The following is a 17,628-nucleotide window of genomic DNA, read 5'->3' as shown; positions in this document are numbered from 1 at the left end:
GGTTTACAGTCATGCAGGGAAGCCTCATGATGGCAAGGGGAAAGCATCGCATGGGCATCACCTCTGCCACAGCAGGTGGTGTGAGCAGCAGTAGGAGAATGAACCAAGCTCTGGCAAGGGGGAGCTGGCTGTAACCCCCTTAAGCACCCCCACACCCCACCAAACAAACCTCCTCCAGAAAGGCTCCACCTCCCAAATTTCCACCAACTAGGGACCAAGCATTCAGAACACAAGTAGATAGGGAACATCAGACTTAAACCACCACCGACCCTGAGAGAACAAAACACCCTTTAGGCCTACTTCTAGATTTTTCTTGCCTGTATTTCTTCATTTCTGACTGGCCGAGTGAGGCTCAACAGCCTAAGCACTTCCCTTGCCCCTTGGGAGCCTCTGACTGAGGGACATGCAAAAAGTTCTCTGGACCTAAGCAGTCTTTGTTCTATGATTGAGTTGGAAGCCTAGGAAAATGAAAAGGAATTAAGATATGCACTGAACTCATAGACAATAAAAAACACGGCAGTGAGAACAAGTCAAGAAATTTGGGGCAAATACTAAGCAAGTTATGAAGGCTTTTTAAGAGGAAACTTCTGTTTTTTATGTGCTGGTTCATAGGCCCAGTGTATGAAGGGGATTAGAGCTGTGGTGAAAGAGAAGACTGTGTTTTAAGTTAAAAAATAGGACACAGTACAAAGGAAAATGACTGGTCCCAGTTACAATTTAGAGTTTAAGTCATAAAGTCAGAGCTATGTCATTTCCATGTACTCTTAAGGCTGGGTTTCATACTTGGGGTTTGAAAAGTACAAGTTAGATTTCACCCCCAGGGCAGTGGGGCCACATCTCTGCATGTGAGGGGGGGGGGTCTTGAGGTTTGTCTCAGTTACATAGGCTTGTAAACAGAAATCAGATACAGGCTGGTGAGGCCAGTGAAGAGCAAAGAAGAAAACCAATCTGAAACGTAAAAACAAAAAAAAAAAAAAAAAAAAAAGGAAATCACATCTGGAAAAATGGCTCAGAGTTAAAGGCACTTGCTTGAAAGCCTGGGTTCAATTTCCCACTACCCATGTAAAGCCAGATGCATAAAGTGATGCATGTTTCTGGAGTTTGTATGAGCAAGAAGCCCTGACACACTTATCTCTCATTCTCTCTCTGTGTCCTTGCAAGTAAATGATTAATACAAATAAATAAATATGGGCTGGAGGGATTGCTTAGTGGTTAAAAGGCTTGCCTGAAAAGCCTTGGGACCCAGGTTCAACTCCCCAGTACCCACATAAAGCCACATGCACAAGGTGGCACCTGCATCTGGAGTTCCTTTGCAGTGGCTAGAGGCCCTAGCATGCCTATTCTCATTCTCTCTCTCTCTCTCTCTCTCTCCATATATATATCTGCATATATATATATATGTAGACAGATATATATATATCTGCTTCTTTTTCCTTCTCTCTCCTAAATAAGTAAATGAATACATTAATTAATTAAATATTTAAAATAAATAAAAAAGGAAACCAACCCAAAAAGCTCCACTTTCTTGACTGTTGATAGAACTTTCTAGATCATCAAGAACATACAGCAGTGGAGATGATTTACCCATAACTTCAGGGTCCCATGGGACAAGGGTGCAGGCAGAGCAACAATGAGAAACCATTACTTTCCATTTATCCTGTGGTGACAGGCAGATGTTTAACTAATTAGAGAGTAAATGACTAATACTGCTAACACTGGTTAAAAGAGAACTTTCAAGTTTGATCAAAACTGGTTTAATTTTTTTCAATTGCTTTCCTTTTTGAATCTCTCTCTCTCTCTGCATGTGTGTGTGCACGCGCACATACATGTACGTGTGTAGGGAAGCCAGAGGACAACCTTGGGTATCATCCTCAGGTACACTGTCCACCTCTTTTTGAAGCAGATCTCTCATTGGCCTGCAGGTCACAAATTAGGCTAGATGTCCGGGCCAGCAAGTTCCAGGGATCATCCTGACTCTGCCTCTTCAGTGGGATTGTGGAGTGGGTCACCATACCTGCACTTACATATGCATTTACATAGGAACTGGTGATTAAACTCAAGTCCTCATGCTTGCTAACTGTACCCCTAGCCCCTGAATTAGTAATGTGAATAAAAGTTCTGGGTTTGCACTTGGCAGTGGAATATGTTATGCTGAATGCTCTCAGGAGGTGATGACTTCCTGTGCTGAGCTCAGCGGTACTGTGGGTTGAGGACATCAGGGGATGAGGAGTGCACTTGTGTATATTGTTTACCACAAGCTGAAACAGGAAACTTCTTTTGGTTTTATGAGACAGAGAGAAAGAATTGGTGTGCCAGGGCCTCCAGCCACTGCAGTTGAGCTCCAGACGTGTGCACGCCCTTTTGCGCATGTGCGACATTGCGCAATTACGCCACTGTGCATCTGGCTTATGTGGGGCCTAGAGATTCGAACATGATTTCTTAGGCTTCACAGGCAAGCACCTTAACTGCTAAGTCATCTCTCCAGCCTGAGAATTCTTTCGGTGTGTAGTTACTTACTTTAAACATCTGAATGCCTCCAAGAAGGGAACCAGTTGCCTTGTCCTTCATGAAAAATGACAGATATGTGACCTTCCTGCTTCCCCTTCACAGCAGCCGTAGCTAATCAACCTCAGAGATTCCCTGGTATACCCTGCCCCAATAATCCTGTCTTCAACACAGCTGTCCAGGAAGCCACTCCAAGTTGATTAGACATGACATGTGACTTGGCACTGACTTGACATTACTAATTTTTATCTTTCATGGTGAGTTTGTCAAGCCTCGTTCAGGACAAGTTTTGAGATTCAGAAGGGAAAGAAAGCATTATATTTGTGGATCTGAGAGAAGTCTAAGATGTTACCTTCAAAAGTGACATAAACTTAGCTTTGACTTGACAGACACATGCACAGAGCCTCCATTACTAAGTGCCACAAATTATTGTTGGCACTTTGGGAGTTTTTACATTAATCTTTAGGTTAGCATACCAAGTAGTGGGTTTCATTATAGCAAGCGTTGTGGTATGCCATTTTCTTCACAGAAGCTCCAGTGGAAATAAAAGATGGGGGGAAGAAAAAAGAAAGAGGTAAGGGTGGGAAAGGAAGGGAGAGAAGGAAGGAGACAGTGGAGGAATAGAGCATCTTGACGTTAAAATGGCTTGTCCAGGGGGAAAGAGCAAGTAAAAGAGCAAAGTTCTAACAGGAATCTGGAGGCCAATCTCTCTTGCGCCTGCTGCAATGCTGCACTTGTTTCCAGAGTTCAACACACTTCAGTCAGGATGTCTCGATAGGACCTGGGGCAGTGGCTCATGAGGAAAGTGCTTCAGTGCAACCATGAGGACCTGAGTTTGACCCCAGAAACCAGAGTGTTAAAAAATAGGCATGGTGGTGCATGTCTGTAATTCCAGCACTGGGAAGGTAGACAGGAGAATCCTTGGAGTTCTCTGGCTAGCCAGTCTAGTCTAATTGAGCTCCAGGCTAATGAGAGACCCTGTTTCAAAACAAAAAGATTGCTGACAGTGCCTAAGGATAACGCCAGAGCTCCTTCTCTGTCATCCACATGCATGGACCCGTGTGCACTCGAATACACACACACAAGCCAAAGAACTTTGTCAACACAGTCTGCATTTCCAGGGGCATGCTACTTGGCAACCAACTTCAACATTAGTTTAACTAGACTAAGAACTTACCTGTATTATTTCTGTCTAGAGAACAATAATGCAGTTTCTTGAAGATGTTGCCAAAGCTGAGATATCTTCTAGACTTAAGTTTTATTTATGAGTTTCCTTCTATAACATTCAACTATTTGTGTCCACAATTACATTTTCCAATTCATTGCATATGTTTATCTGATAAAATTAAATAAAATGCTGCCAGGATTATTTTTTTTAAAATAATAATTACCTCCTATTAGATAGAGATTTAACATATTAAGGTTGACAAATAACAATGATTCTTTTCAGCAAGTACTATTTTTGAATTTTAGTAGGCTAGAGATAATTTTTAAAAATAACAACTAGTGGAATATTTTAAGTATGTAGTAGACATAAGACAGATTATGTCTTGAATCATTTTTGTAGTCCTAGGAAGTATAGTGATGTTCTATTCATTTTATTTAAAATTTCAGTCAGTCTCATGAAAGATAGTTTCAGCATTCATTTTCAAATCAGAAATAGAAAATATGTTTTTATTTTGATTCTCCTATGATATTATGCAATTGTTTAACAAAAACCAAGATGTATTTACTGGATACTTACATACGGATTTCAAACTGCAACACCAGCTAGAATATTGGTTGCTAGGACAGACACCTAGCCAAAAACACTTTATGAAAGGAACAGGGTTTATTGCAGCTTACAGTTTTGAGAAGTTTGATTGTGGCAGAGGAAGCATAGAAGAGGGTAGGCATCACATTTTATCACATCAGCTGGGAGGAAGCAGCAAGAGTGAGCTAGCTAGACAGTAGGGCTGGGCAATAAACTTCAAGGTTCTCCCCAGTGACACACCTCCTCTAGCAAAGCTTTACCACATAAATTACCACCCTCTGGAGACCAAGTACTCAAAACACATGAGCCTGTGGGGGACACGTCACTCAGATCATCACCAGTGGCAAGCCAAGGCTGCTTCAATGATAGAGCCGCGAATCTTCCAGGGTCCTCTAGTCCATCCTGCCATGCACAACCAGTCTGCTTAGCAGCATCTCTCATGTGATCTGCCATACTCCCTCTAACTCTATCAGCATTTTGTGCATGTGTGCACGGTGTGGGCACATGTAAGTGTTGGTGTGCATAGACATTAGGTGTCTTCCTGGTTTTAGCTCTTGATTTTACTCAGACAGGAGGTCACTGTTTCAGAGTATCTAGCCAGCTGTTTTGCACTGGGGATTCACTGTCTCTGCTTCCCATGTGCCTTTTTGCCTACCTGTATTTATGTAGGTGCTGGCAAGCTCAATTCAATCCAAACTCTGGTCCTCACCCTTGCACAGCCAGCGCTTTCTCTCTAAGACATCTTCCTAGCTCCTAACACGGTCATTACTAATCACACTCACCTACCACTTACTAGGTGCCAGGGTTCCTGCTATGCCCATCACAGTCATCTGTTGAATTTTTCAACAGCTTTATAAAATAGATATTCCAACACAGGGGACAGAAATTTTGTGCAAAAGAGTAACTTAATAAATGTGACCAATTTCAACAGCCTATTAGTAGGTGAGGCAGTTCTTCTCTACATCTCTTTATCAGTATATGTAAACTGAACTACCCTATAACTGTGGGTCTGTCCTAGGGAAAAAGTATGAATGGTCATGTTACTTACAGCCACCTGAAGAACTTTTTGAAATACTCATTGTAGAAAACATAACATGTAGCATCCTGTTTTTTGTTGTTGTTGTTGGTAGTGGTGGTGGTGATGGGGGTTTTTCGATATAGGGTCTGACTCTGGCCCGGGTTGACCTGGAATTAACTATGTAGTCTCAGGGTGGCCTCAGACTTATGGAAATTCTCCTACCTCTGCCTCCCAAGTGCTGGAACTAAAGGCGTACACCACTTCACCATCATATAACATCCTGTTTTAAATAAAAATAATCCTGGGTGGAAGAGGATGTATTCAGGATGTGCAGTGACTCCCCCTGCATCCCGTGTCACTCAAACCATGATAACCCCTAATTTACAAAAAACAAATAATGGGTGACTTCATTACCTGCATAGGATGCATCTCCACTGCCTGATGTTTGCTCGTTGATGTCTTGTAGTTGCTCCGCTCTGCTGCTGATTGGTCTGCTGGTATAAAGTACCACGAGGAGTCCATCCACGCAGCATATGTCTCCGTAATCGAGAACAGCAAGCACTATATCTATATTGAAGTAAGTTCTCCTGCCTTGCCAGGTATCACACAGAAATGGTAATGGTGGGGACCCCAGTTCAGGATTTCCATGTTAGTAATCATGGGCTGATGTACGAAGTGCTGTAAAAGTGCGGATTCATACCATCTGGATTTTTTTTTTTAATTTTTGTTGTTCATTTATTCATTTGAGAGTGACAGAGAGAGAAACAGACAGAGAGAGAGAGAGATTGAGAATGGGCGTGCCAGGGCTTCCAGCCACTGCAAACGGACTCCAGATGTGTGCGCCCCCTTGTGCATCTGGCTGACGTCCTGGGGAACCAAGCCTCGAACTGGGGTCCTTAGGCTTCACAGGCAAGCGCTTAACCACTAAGCCATCTCTCCAGCCCCCATCTGGATTTTTGATACTCCCAGCATACCTGAAATACACTCTGGAATCTTTGCCTCAAGACTCTGAAACAGAATCCCCTAAACCCTTGTGCTAAAATGAATCAAGTCACTATAATTTTATTTACCCAAAATAATCCCACTGTGGATGTGTAAGTGTTCATTTGGCTTGGATGGCGATTTTGAACATGAAGCATGCTTTATCCCAGGAGACCACCCCCCCCACACACACACACACAGAAAGGTGCTCAAATACAGGTGATTGGATGCCTCCATTTGGGAATGCTGGAGTAGGGAGGAATAGCAAAGAGAATGTGGAGAAGGAAAAGGTGATAATGTCAAGGCAGGAGCCATGTTCCTCAGTTCCATATGAACTACTCATTATTAAGCCTTTTTAGACCCCAGAGTTTGTGTTCAGAGTGTGTGAGAAAATCTGGGAACATTGAGTTTTCTTGGGAACTTTAATTGCACTTCAAATGGGTGTAAAAATAGTACAGAGCACTTGAAAACCCCTGAGAAAAAAGAGGAATCATGATAACGGAAAAATAGCTGCAACCAAAAACAGATCACTCTCCTTTATCCTAGTTTTCTTTTTCCCATTGAGTAAAAATAAAATGTTTATGAAGATGAGGTGGATCAGCTGGGAAAAACGTTCTAGTTCTCTTTGATTTTTCCTTGAACCCTGTAGATCTTTGTCTCTGTACAGTGACAGTTAATTAAGCATGCTTATGCTTTACCTGGAGAAAAAGAAGGCTAATTGAAATATCAATGGGCTAAATCCAATGTGGTACCCTGTGTGGGCCCACACAGTAGATAAAGGACATTAATAAAAAAAAAAATCTAGTTAGCTGTGTTCAAAGACTGCACAGCTTATAATATGTCTAGTATTATTAGCTCTGGCAGTTCTACCTCAATTACATAAGATATTAGAGATGGTTTCTCCATACCTAGTCATGCCACTTCACCTTTTTACTTTAAAAAAATATTTTATTTATTTATTTGCAAGAAGAAACAGAAAGAGAAAGACAGAGACAAAGGGAGACTGGGTGTGCCAGAGTCTCCAACCACTGCCAACACACCCCAGATCATGTACCACTTTGTGCATCTGGCTTTACATGGGTGCTAGAGAATCAAACCCAGGTCTTTAGGCATTGCAGGCAAGCATCTTAACTGCTAAGCCATCTCTCCAGCCCACTGTTTCTTTTTAAATAGTATGAATACCAGCTTTTCTTTTTATAGTATTTATTTTATTTTATTTGAGAGAGAGAGAATGGATATACTAGGGCCTCTAGGCACTGCAGACAAACTCTAGACACATGTGTCACCTTGTGCATCTGGATTTACATGGGTACTAGGGAATCAAACCAGGTCCTTATGCTTTGCAAGCAAGTTCCTTAGTTCCTTACCCACTGAGCCATCTCTCCAGCCCTCCAGTTTTTTTTTTTTTTTTTTTGTCATATTAGCATAGTATCGAAGTCAACTACTCCTAAGAAGTTCCAGGGCGATATTCATCTAGCCAGTGTAAGCAGTCAGCATTGACCCTGCTTTTCCAATTAAAGCAGTAACAGATATGGCATGTGGCCCTGTCAGGGCTTATAGCTACTGAGAAATACTAAGCATCTCTGAGATATGAAATCAGTAGGAAAAAAACCGACAGTTTGATTGCCACCAAGATTCCAATGCTTGAATTATATTCTCCAGTGAGTTTCTCTTTAGTATCTTCCTGTAACATTGACTTTGGGAAGCTTTTGGTAGATTTGTGCACTGAAGGGTAAAAACCTGTGTTCTCATAAAAATACTATTGCTACCAAAGGATGAAAATCATATTTTGAATTATTATTTATGCATATTCCCGGAGATGATTAGCACTTACTTACTCATTTCTATCTGAACATTCTTTTATGCAATAAACAAAATCTTTTAATCACTAGGATAATGGTTAATATTGTAGCTATTTTCAAGCAAGTGTTTTTCACCACTGAACCATGTCCTCTGCTCTGTAGCTATTTTTAGTAATAGTTTTAAAGTATATTTTCATTGATATGTGAATAACAGAAGTACTTAAAGAAAATAATAAACAAAAATATTTCTATTTTATTAGTGTACACACACATACACACCAGATTTGAAAGTACTTAAAATAGAAGTTCATGGACAGAGACCCAGAGAAAAGCAACAAAGTTAAAGCAGATGCTAGAGAATATTTGTAGAACTGGACAGAATTAGAGCAGACTTCTGCCATATGTGTAAACAGAGCATGAGATAGGATACTTACCAATGTAGAATTTTAAATCATAAGCATTTATACAGTGTGGGAATCAGAAAGAAACCTAATTTGGGAATGTTCTTAGCATTCTAACAATGTAATTGTGACATTTGTGCAGATGAAACAATACTTTCGTAGAGACCTGGAGTCACAGGAGGCATCTCTTATGCATCATCCTTTACTTCTTTGGGGATTCAGTGGCCAGATTACATCATTGTGTAAAACTTTTCATAACCCGAATGAATTTCTTGTTATCTGCCACCTTCCCTTATGCTGTAATTGTACCACTAGCAAAATGAAACCTTTTGTGATTATCCTGTTTTTCTCATAGAACCAGTTTTTCATAAGCTGTGCGGATGACAAAGTTGTGTTCAACAAGATAGGAGACACCATTGCCCAGAGGATCCTGAAAGCCCACAGGTAGTGTCCTGGGGTTTTCAACAAAATTTTGGGTGAAGTTGTAGAATTAGCTGCCTGGTATTTGCTGCTGAAATGACTAACAAATGCTCATGTTTAAATGCTGTCACCTCCTAGCCAGCTTGAACACTGTTCAGCCAGCACTCGGATTCCTTGAATCTGAGTCAGTGGCTAAGAATTTGTGAATCCATTTTGGTAGGAATCTGACTTCTTCCAGGGTACAACCTGTTCTTCCCGTCTCTTTCCCACACACAGGGTTGGTGTTTGGATTTATTTAATGGCAGACATAAACATAGGAAAATAGATATAAAATTTGCCATGGGTTATATTTAAATGATTGTTTCCGCCTGTCTATTTCTTCAGCTGGTGATGTATTTCTTAATAGTTTATTGAGATCATGTCCACATGCAATGCACTAACTTAACTACACTGTCCAAGTGTTTCTAGCCATATAAAAAATAACCATCACCTAACCAACATTAGAATGCTTTGATTGCCCATAAAGATGTCGCATATATATTAGCAGCCATTACCATCTGCTTCCTCATTCCTTGAGCCCCAGCAGCCATTAATGGGATTTCTTTTTGTATACATTTGGATGTGGGCATTTAATGGGATCAGGTAACATGCGGCTTTTTTGACTGGCTTCTTTCACTTAGCATCACATTCTCTGTGCTCATATGTGTTGTTGCATATGTCAGTACTTTATTTTCTTTTTATTGTCATATAATAGTCCATTATATGAATATGCTACAATTTATTTACCTATTCATGAGTTGGTATACAAGTGAGTTTTTTTCTCATATTTTGCTATTATTATGAATAATTTTGCTGTAGGCATTCCTTACTAGTTTTTATGTTGATGAAAATTTAATTTCACTAGTGGACTTGTTGGGTGATCTTGATGACTTCTATTTAAAATTTTTGAGAGATTGACTACATTCAAGCAAGCCACACCATTTTACCTTCTCATGATGTATGAGAGAGCTCCAATTTTGCTATACTATTGCAAATGCTTTTCATTATAGTCTTCAAAAATATTAGATGTGAAAAAATAAAAATTAAAAAAAATATTAGATGTGGACTTGTATTTTATTGTGGTTTTATCTTGAATTTCCCTTGTGACCAATGGTATTGAGCATATTTTGTGGGCTCATTGACCACTTTTGTGTTATCTGTGAAGAGCTGCCTATCCAAACCCCTTGCCTATTTTTTCATTGAGTTACTTGGCATTTTGTTGTTGAGCTGAAGATCGTTATACAAGTCCTATGTGAGGTGCATGATTTGCAAATATTTTCTTCCTTCAAGGGATGATCATTTTACTTTCTTGATAATGTCTATTGAAACATAAAAGTTTCTAATACTGAAGAAGTCCAATTTGTCCATTCTCTTCTCACTTGTACATTTGGTGTCATAGCTAAGAGAACACCGCCTGGTTGTGTATCACAGAATGTATGGATATTTTCTTCTAAGAATTGTATAGTTCCAGGTCTTACATTCATATCTTTGCCTCACTTTGAGTTGTGCTTTGCAATTTATGTGAGTAATGGATTCACCATTATTATGTGTCATGTTACTATGGAATTATCTCAGCACTATTTGTTGACAAGGCAGCTCTTTCCTAGTTGAATTGCTGTGGCTTCTGGTGGCCAAATTCAGCTGTATGTAAAAGTACCCAGTAAGCAGAATCACAATATCTCACTATTTTAAGTCATGGAACTTACACAGTGAAGAATGTTAAATATTTCCACCTCTGACATGTAAACCATTTTCTTGATTTCCAGTGTCATGTGGTACTTTGATATCTTTCTTTCTAATGCACAGTTCAGGTCTGCATCATATTACTGACTCTTTGCTGTGCTTTGTGACAGCAGGTCATGTAGATTTGGATGATTGCTGCTGTTCCTATCCTTGTTTTTCAAATTAAAAGCTGATCCTCAATGAGTCACATGACTTCTCTGGGCTACTCTCAGCTATAGGCCAGTAGCTTTACATCCAGGCTTTGAGTTTTGGGCCCAATGCCTTCCTTGACATCACATAAATCCAATCCCCTGATGGTTAGGATGAAAGACCCATTCCAAATTTGGAGTTGCCTCAGGCTGAGCTAAGTGGGCCGGGCCTTTATAGTACCTTCTCACTTCTAAACAATCACCAAGTCACACTAACCCCAGGGCATGGGGATGACCTTGAGTGAGACAAGTCTTTGTGGCCCATGGGGGATGTAATCTAGAGAAGGACTCCACCATCAATTAGCAGCTGATCCCTTATGAGGGAGCCATCTCCATTCCAAGCTGAGGGGTTGAGGAGGTGTGTCTAGCACACTGTAGTTTGGATTTCCCCCTTGAGTGCACACTGGAATCACCTTTCGGCTTTTACAAAACCACATGGCTTGACTCCACTTCAGGCTTACCATATTATAAATTAGTGGAGTGGCACCCACAGAATTTTATAATGCTACAAAGAGGACCCCAGGGTAGAGCCAAGATTGCCCAGAGCTTATCTTGAACAGCAAAGATGGCCATAAATGGTAACTCCGCTGTGTACTCTTCTAAGCAAACTTTATTCTTTGCTGTCTCAACTACTTTGTCAGGTCCTCATTGCACAGTTTCTAAGATGACTTAAAAATGGCCTTACTTACATGTAAACATGTGCACACAGTAATTTCTTGCATCCTTATCCTTTCCCATCTCCCAATTCTACAAGATAATTTATGTCTCAATGGCAAAATTTCATTACATTTCTGCCCATCTGACATTTCATTGATGCAGTTGGTGTCTGCTTTGTTTAGGAAGCCCATTTGGCAAATAACAGAAAAAAAAAAAAAAAAACAGTCTTGTGAAATTGAAGCAAACCACAGAAGTACATTAAGTTGGAGCTGGGCATGGTAGCTTGCTCTTGTGGGGAGGCAGGGACAGATAGCCCTTGCAGCTTGCTGGCCAGCCAGTTTAGCTGACTTAGCAAGCTCAAGCCCCGTGAGAGACCCCGCTCAACAACAGCTATGGATGGCACCTGAGGAATAACAACCAAGCTTGTCCTCCGGCATCCACACACATGTATACCCACATGTACATACATGCATACACACACACACACACACACACACAGAGGAAATACAGTAAATTGGCATATGAGTTCACCAAACTGAGCAGTGAACCACAAATTTTGGAACCGTGATCAGCTAATAGGTAGAATTGTGTGAAACTGAAATTGGTTAATGTTCTTTGTAGTATGTAGTTATATTTAATACATGTAAGCTTTGTTTTCAAGTGTTTTGGAGCCAGAAAGAGTATCTTACTTTGCACATAACTTGTTTCTTAAATGTGGAGTTTTATCATACTCTTAGCAATTCAGAGCAGTGATCCTATGAGCTACTTCTGAGTGAAGCAGAACTTGATAGGAGTATGGGAAGGCAGCATCTGTCTTTGACTGCCTCATACTTGGTGGCTCACAGGCACACTAAAGACTGGCAGATTCAAGTTTACTTTGTAGAAACAAATGAGAAACAAGTCCATAGAACTTCAAATGAACGCTGTGCCGTTGACCTCAGATCGTGCATTGCCTTGCTTTCTCTGATAGCCACATTTTAAAATGGTACAGGTGTCACACTTTCTGTGAACACACACACATTCTGGAAACATACTGTACAGTTTCCCCTTCTTTGCACCCCCACATTATCATTCCTCCCCCATATTACTTAGAACTTTAGGTCTGGAGAGATGGCTTAGCGGTTAAGGCACTTGGCTGCAAAGCCTAAGGACCCATGTTTGGCTCTCTAGATCCCATGTAAGCCAGATGCACAGAGGTGAGGCACGCACGAGGTCACACGTATGCACAAGGTGGTGAAAGTGTCTACAGTTTGATTGTAGTGGTTGAGGCGCTGTCACGCCAATTCTCTCTCTCCCTTTCTCTCTCTGTCTTTATCTCTCTCTCAAAAAAAGTAAAAAAATAAAAATAAATAAAAAATAATTATAACTTTAGAACATTTTTTTCACTTAATCACTTGAAGTTTGTGGGCTGCTGTCTTTTCTTTTTGGCTCGTGTGTCGTACGCATGTTTGTTTGGGTGTGTGCATGAGTGTATGGAGGCCAGAGTATCTATCCAAGCTCGCCCCACTTTACTTTTTCAGAGAGGGTGTCTCACCCAGACTAAGTAGCCAACCAGGCTCAGAGATCCTCCTGTCTCCTCCTCCGCAGCGCTGGGATTGCAGGTGGATGCCACCCTGCCTAGCTTTTGCGTGGGTGCAGCAGCGCACACTTCACTGACCGAGCCATCTCCCTCAGCTCAAGGGCTGCTGTTCTTAGAGCAGGTCAAGGCAGAAGTCAAAAGTTCCTTTTGCAGACTATTTGCAGTGGAGCGTCTCCTTTTCTCCAGAGACCCAAGCCTGCTCCTCTGCTCTTCCTTTACAGATTCCTTATTTTCTTCTTTTGTGTGTGTGTGTGTGTGTGTGTGTGTGTGTGTGTGTGTCTGTGTTTTTTCAAGGTAGGATCTCACTCTAGCTCACGCTGACCTGGAATTCACCTCATGGTGATCCTCCTACCTCTGCCTCCCGAGTTCCGGGATAAAGGCGTGTGCCACCACACCCAGCTCAGATTCCTTATTTTCTACTCACAGAGATGCAGAACTTCCCTGCCAAGGTACATTCTCAGCAACAAGGCCGGTTTCACTGCTGGAAAGGCTTAGACTACAGTGCCAAGCACACGGAGGGAGCCGACAGCAGCCAGCCAGCTCTGACCGAGGAGTGTGGGCCTTCATTCAGGGCCCCCGCCCCCACCGCCTTGGCTAGGTCTTTGTTTTCCTGCCAGCACTGGAATGGAGCCTCAAACCAGTTCTCCTAAGCAATTTATCTGCTGCCTTCATTCCTTCTGGTTCTTTCTCCACGGCCGTCATTCCTTATAGAAATGGATTTTTGCAAGGCCTCCACATTCTGATCCATGACTGTGATCCTCAGACAGTTCATTCCTTGCTGCACAAAGACAAGATGAGCCAGGAAACTCCCTGTGAAAGAAATGTGTAAACCTCTCTCAGTGGTGAGACTAGCTCCTGCTTCTGATGACTCCAGTGTGTGGCAGACTAGGGAGCAGAAATCATAACCCTTGGCCTAAAATCGACTTTCATACCATACCATAGGTAGGATAGGACCAATGGATTGAGATAAGAATGTATTTTCACATTGTGTATTGTAAATGAATGGTTCATGGGACTTTATTTATTTATTTACGAACCAGTGAGTGGCTTATAGAGCACGGGTGAGGGGTTACTTATAGGAGCATGGGTGACTAAAAGGCAGCTAACTGTATCATGTGACGTTCACTCCAGCCTAAGTGACAACTTGTGGGTGCTGTGTCCCTAAAGGTCACCACAGGACTTGCCGCCAGTTGGTTTCTGCTTCTGTAGCTGTGGTGAGGGGTCTTGTGATTCTTGTAAGTTTCAGAAACTTCCCCAAATTGGGAGTTATATATTTCTTGAGTGTATTGAGCCTTTCTTTCCCTCCTTTGCTTCAGTTCCCTGATGTTATATGACACCCCACCCCTTCTCTAACATTCTTTCCACCACGTCTTCCAAGCTGTTTCCTGAACCTTGCACAGGGTGACATAGATGTCTATCTATGGCTAAGCATTGAGTCACTGTGACATATCTTTGCTTATTATTTTTGTATTTTTTTTTTAGCCTTGCTTATTTTGACATGCAAAAATTTCTGCCTTGGGAGAAAGCCAGGAAGTGAGAGTATATTTCACATGATTGTTGTAAAAAAAAATTGAAATTCAATGACAAGTGACAGTTGACTGCATGTCTCTGTGCTAATGATGAACTACACTGAAAGATATACCACTAAAATATGCAATTTAAAAAATTGCTAACCTCCTTATGGTTCTTACAACTGTGGGAGAGCTACAGTCTGCCCATAAGTGGGTAAGTGGGTGATATGAGGAATACACACAGTGAACTCTAGAATTCCTGGGGGCCAGACGTCAGCAGACCTGAACTCCTTCCAGCTCTGTTATCCTGAGGTATGTGAGCCTTTGACTCTTAATCAGCTTGATCGTCTGTCTCCTCACCAACAAAGGGCATGCTAGCGCCAATGTGTGAATGTATGTGAGAGCAGCCTGCACGCGGTAAAGCACCAGTAAATGTAAAAACACACCATAGCTTTTCTAAGACACCAATCGTCTGAAATGTGTTACACGCTGTAGGTACAAGGGAGGATAAATAATCACAGTAGTCAAGTCAGAATTCATATTTATGCTAGAGACAGAAATATGTCAACTAAGCGGATATTTATTTAAACATTCCTGCCAGGCACAGAGGCACTTGGGAGGTGGTGCAAGTAGGAGATCTTTACTTTAATTTAGGAGCTGAATGCTGCGGAATCAGAAAAGAATTACTTTGCAAAATAAGAACAAGTAAAGAAAGGGAAAGCTTTTTTTTTTTTAATTATTTATTTATTTATTTGAGAGCGACAGACACAGAGAGAAAGACAGATAGAGGGAGAGAGAGAGAATGGGCGTGCCAGGGCTTCCAGCCTCTGCAAACGAACTCCAGACGCGTGCGCCCCCTTGTGCATCTGGCTAACATGGGACCTGGGGAACTGAGCCTTGAACCGGGGTCCTTAGGCTTCACAGGCAAGCACTTAACCGCTAAGCCATCTCTCCAGCCCAAGGGAAAGCTTGTTTTACTTTCCTACCGCGGGCTTTCATTGCAGGAAGTGGCACGTGTGCATGAAACACTTTGTCCCCAGTTGATCTAGCAGAAGGGTTCCTATTTAGAACCAATCTTTCCATTTCTCATTATTGATTTGATAACACACTTCTGAGCATAATGTGAGGTCAGGTTTGTCATATCACAGCAACAAGAAAACAATGCACCAGGACTCCACTTTCTGTTCTTTTTAAAGCTTTTTCCATTTCTACAGAAGCAGACACTTGAATGTTAAGCTCCCCTGAAATCTATGAGGGATGTTTTATTTTAAAAATTTGAATTATAAAAACATTTTGTTTATTTGTGTGTATGTGTATGTGCGTGCACCCATGCCTGTGTGTGTATGGGTGCACTACATGGGCTAGAAGACAACCTTCATGGTGTTCCTCAGGCACCATCTTGCTCCTTCAACAGAGAGTCTCTCTCTGACCTGCAGCTTGACAAGTAGTCTAGACTGGCAGGCCAGCAATTTCCAGGGATCCACTTGATTCCATCACCCCACAGTTAGAATTACAAGCTTATACCACCATTCCTAGATTTTTAAAAATAGTTTTTCATTTGACAGATAAAGAGGAAGAGAACAGGAAGCGCCAGGATCTCCAGCCACTGAAAATGAACTCCACAAATGTGCACCCCCTTTTGCATCTGGTTAACGTGGGTCCTGGGGAATCGAACCTGGGTCCTTTGGCATTGCAGGCAAATGCCGTAACCACTAAGCCATCCCACCGACCCCACACCTAGTTTTTTAAAACTTTTTATTGACAGCTTCTGTGATTAGAGATAATATAAATCATGATAATTCCCCTCCCGCATCCCCATTTACTCCCTCAAATCAACACTCCATCCGATCCCCTCTCTCTTTCAATTAGTTTCTTTTTTATTTTGATGTTATCATCTTTTTGGATTCTGGGGATGGAACTCAGGTTCTCCTGCTTGCAAGGCAAATATTTCACTGCCTCAGCTGTCATCCAAGATCCTGTTTTATTTCTTAAAATAATTACTTGGTAGATAAAATCTTCTGAGGTTTAAAGAGTATCTATATCCTATCATTTCCATGTCCTATTATTTTGTAAGAAGTTGAAAAGGCATGCTTGGCATGTTGCAGAAGCATTATATTAAAGAAATTCAAACTTCAGTTATTATAAAAGGAGTACAAAATACTTTAGGTATGCCAATTGCTATCCATACTTTTTTTTTTTTTTCTTATGGAGTACCTTCCAACCTCAATGAAGTCCTGGACAATATACTGGGACACAGATGACATCAAATTATGGCAGGATAACTTTTGATTTAGATCATGTAATTGCTTTTATTCTATTCCAAAAATATTATTCATGGTCATCTCAGCAGATAGATACAAAAATGGGCACAGGGGAGGAGCCAGCAGTCATTTTGAGCCTAAGCTTATGTCCTGTCAGAGGAGAGGGGAGGGGAGTACGCAGGAGGAGAAAAGGGAGAGAGGGAGGAAGGAAGAAGAGAGGGAGAGAACTAAAAAATATTTGCACATGTGGGTGGGTGGCGCCAGGGCCTCTTGCCCCTGCAAACAGATGTCACATGCTTGCACCATTTTTGCATCTGGCTTGCATGGGTTTTTGGCACCTTTAGCCATTGAGCCATCTTCCCAGCTCCCTCAGAACAGTTTAATAAAGGATTTTGTAGAATCTCATTTGGGGATATGTGTGCCAAGTATGCTATTAAGTCTGGGATGAAGTATAGGTCAGACATGCTAGGCTAGCCCAACATTCTAACATTTCAAAGCTTGCCATTTATAAAGGATAAGCAATGAAAAACATTCAATGCATGTTTGCACAACATATAATATGCCATACCCTATCAAACCACATGTACAACAGGTAAAATCAGTGTTAAGTTGGATGGATGTTTCTCATGCAGTCATAGATATTAGCCCATTTCCTCATATGCAGTTGAGAAAAGTGAAGCCAGAACCATGTATTGTATTTTCAAAGGCGTTGCCAAGTACAAAACTCAAAGGGTCATGTCCCAAGCCACCAAGAAGCTACAGATCCAAGC

The 17,628-nt window shown here is 41.4% G+C and overlaps 1 protein-coding gene across 5 annotated transcripts in view; it reads left to right on the top strand.

Annotated features, from left to right (window-relative positions):
- Positions 1-17,628, top strand: part of Pld1 (phospholipase D1) — a 224,524-nt gene that overhangs the window by 161,870 nt on the left and 45,026 nt on the right. For all 5 annotated transcript variants that reach the window (XM_045161639.1, XM_045161640.1, XM_045161642.1 and 2 more), the window contains 2 exons: positions 5,743-5,853; positions 8,816-8,904. In XM_045161639.1, coding sequence (XP_045017574.1) covers positions 5,743-5,853; positions 8,816-8,904 — 200 coding nt within the window. The remainder of the gene's footprint in view (positions 1-5,742; positions 5,854-8,815; positions 8,905-17,628) is intronic.

The sequence above is a fragment of the Jaculus jaculus genome, chromosome 11 (genome assembly GCF_020740685.1).
Source record: "Jaculus jaculus isolate mJacJac1 chromosome 11, mJacJac1.mat.Y.cur, whole genome shotgun sequence".
NCBI classification, from domain to species: Eukaryota; Metazoa; Chordata; class Mammalia; order Rodentia; family Dipodidae; genus Jaculus; species Jaculus jaculus.
The sequence above is the reverse complement of the archived record's forward strand: the minus strand, read 5'-3'. Positions and strand labels throughout refer to the sequence as shown.